The sequence below is a fragment of the Podarcis bocagei genome (genome assembly GCF_964188305.1).
Source record: "Podarcis bocagei genome assembly, chromosome: 13".
Lineage (NCBI taxonomy): Eukaryota > Metazoa > Chordata > Lepidosauria > Squamata > Lacertidae > Podarcis > Podarcis bocagei.
In genome coordinates this window covers 31,605,265-31,608,129 of record NC_138138.1, presented here as the reverse complement: position 1 = coordinate 31,608,129, position 2,865 = coordinate 31,605,265, and the positions used below count along the sequence as shown (strand labels likewise).

The 2,865-nt window shown below is 38.1% G+C and overlaps 1 protein-coding gene across 1 annotated transcript; it reads right to left on the bottom strand.

The window, feature by feature from the left end:
• Nucleotides 1-1,909: 1,909 nt before the first annotated feature.
• On the bottom strand, nt 1,910-2,865 carry LOC308570516 (olfactory receptor 10A4-like; the record flags this gene model as incomplete). Its single annotated transcript, XM_081165419.1, is given in 2 exon segments — nt 1,910-2,703; nt 2,706-2,865. Coding segments are annotated over 2 exon segments (954 nt in total).

Genomic DNA, 2,865 nt, shown 5'->3' with positions numbered 1-2,865 from the left:
TGGCTATGTAAGTAAAGTAAAACCCTGAAAAACACACACTAGTTTGATTTGAATTGTTTATATTCCTTTATTTCTTCATTTCTTTCATGGCTTGAATTTTCTTGGTTGTAAAATAAAAATGAAGATAGATATATGATATAGATAGATGATAAATGATAGGTGATAGATAGAAAGATAGATAGATAGATAGATAGATAGATAGATAGATAGATAGATAGATAGATGATAGATAGATTGATAGATAGATAGATAGATAGATAGATGATAGATAGATAGATAGATAGATAGGTGATAGATAGATAGATAGATATAGATAGATAGATGATGATAGATAGATGAAAGATGATAGATAGATGATAGATAGATAGATGATGATAGATAGATGATGATGATGATGATGATAGATAGATAGATAGATAGATAGATAGACGATAGATAGATAGATAGATAGATAGATAGATAGATAGATAGATAGATAGATGATAGATAGATGATAGATAGAGATAGATGATAGAATATCTCACAGTTGAGATTCTCCTAACAGTATCTAGCTATAAAAGCATTACAGACAAACATACCAGAATTAAAACACAGTCAGTTGTGATCAAAAGTTCTTTGACTTAGATGTAACAATCATACCTTACTACCATAAAATCTTACTTTGCAAAAGAAGTAACTGCTGTTTCATGCGTCAGAGCGGTGCACCATGATGCACCAAACAAAGATATTTTCATATATGTGATCTCATTCTTGATGCAACTCAATTTTGAAGGAATACATTTGGGAATTTTCTGCTAACTAATCCATGGGGGTAAGAATGGCTAACAAAAATATATATGCATTTAATCCTTGGGTGATGCTTCCAGAAACCTCACAGTTTTATAGGAATCGAAAATACTGCTTTTCAATGCAATCTAAATTTCACCCATCTAATTTCCTGTGGATTCAGACTTCTTTCAGGTTTTTTCTACAACCAAGCAGTTATATAAATTTTATGAACTTAATGAATGGATGGATAAAAAAGACTAGGTAGTCATGTTTGATTAGAATAAAATGAATGGAGTGGGTCGTGCAGTGCATTGTATGCATACCAACAGGTGCATCCAGTGCACTATACAAGGACTTGAGTTATACACAGTCCTTCATCAGTCTAGATAGTAATCTAAGGCAAATGAAGACCAACTTTGAAGGGAGTGGAAGTTGTGGTTCAACATGGTTGTAATTATTTGGGGTGGCCTCCCGGCTCCAGCCTGGCTGTGGAAGGAGCACTGGCTGTTGTGGGGCGCACTGGCTGCTGGAGCTCACCCACAGTTGTAGCCACAAAATGACACTTGCTGAAACAAAGACAGTCTTCAGTGCCAAAAGCTCATCACTGAAGGAGAGTGTTCGGGGCTGCAGTGGCACCTAACGTGTGTGGGAGATACTCTCCACCGCCTTCCCCACAGGGGAAAATTTTAGTAAAATCTAAAGCGTGGTCATACACACACTTTGTGTGTGTCAGAATTGGGTCTGTGAGTAAATGGATACCTAATATTTATTGAGAAAAGATGTCAACTGTATGACAGCAATAAACCAGAAAACCATTGTTACAGTGTGTGCTTCACACTTAGCTCTTCAATAACCATGTAAGACACATGTAAAAAGCAGGTTCCTGTACAGCAGACAGTCTACAAAAAGAAATAATCAATAATCAAAGAACATGTCGATTTATAGTTAAAGCAAGAATCCCTCCCAAATGATCACTGATATACAGACAGTCCAGGTTGCATTGGGTTAGGATCTGGTTGGCTTCCTGCAATTATGCAGCCACGAGCCGTATTTGAATTAAATATTTACATCCGCTTAATCAGTAGTTATGTCTTTGGTGTTTACTTTTTTCCTTTTTTCCTACGCTCCATTCTTCAGACATTCAGTTAGTTGGGTTTTGTGGAGAGAAGACCCTTGCAATTGTTTTCTTATATGCTTTCTGCACTTCTTTATTTCTTAGGGTATATATAATGGGATTTAAAACTGGAGTGACAACTGTGTACATAAGAGCACTCATTTGGTCATTCCGTGAAGTATATTTGGACTTGGGCATTAAGTAGGTGAAGAGGCCTGACCCAAAGAATAATGTCACCACCGTGAGGTGTGAGGAGCAAGTGGAGAAGGCTTTCCGCCTTTGCTCAGCAGAAGGAAGCTTAAGGATGGTTGAAATTATACGGACGTAGGAGAGGATAATTAGTAGGAATGGACTCATGATAAAAGTGATGGTCACTGCCATGACAGCAATCTCATTTTTGTAGGTATCTGTGCATGCCGTTTTCACCACTGGTAGGATATCACAAAAGAAATGCTGGATGTGTTTAGAACCACAGAAGGGTAAGCTGAAGATCCATGCTGTTTGAGCAACTTGTACCAAGAAGCAAATAATCCACGCTGCGGCTGCCAACTTTGTACAGACTTGGTGATTCATGATTACTGTGTAGTGCAATGGGTGGCATATGGCAACATAGCGGTCATATGCCATAGCTGCCAGGAGGCAACATTCTGTCAGCCCCAGGATGGTAAAGGCATACATCTGGGCTGCACATCTAGCTTTGGAAATGCTTTTATGTTTTGTTAACAGATGTGCCAACATCTGGGGCACCACACTAGTGGTGTAACCTATTTCTAAGAAAGATAGGTTTACCAAAAAGAAGTACATGGGAGTTTGAAGGGCATGTTGAGTTTCACAAGCAGAATTATGAGCATGTTTCCAACTAAGGCAGTAATGTACATCAGCAGAAAAAACAAAAACAGCAAGATTTGCCATTCAGCAAGGTATGAAAACCCTACCAGGATGAACTCATTTAGACTGGTCTGGTTCTCAGCTAGCTCTTCCAT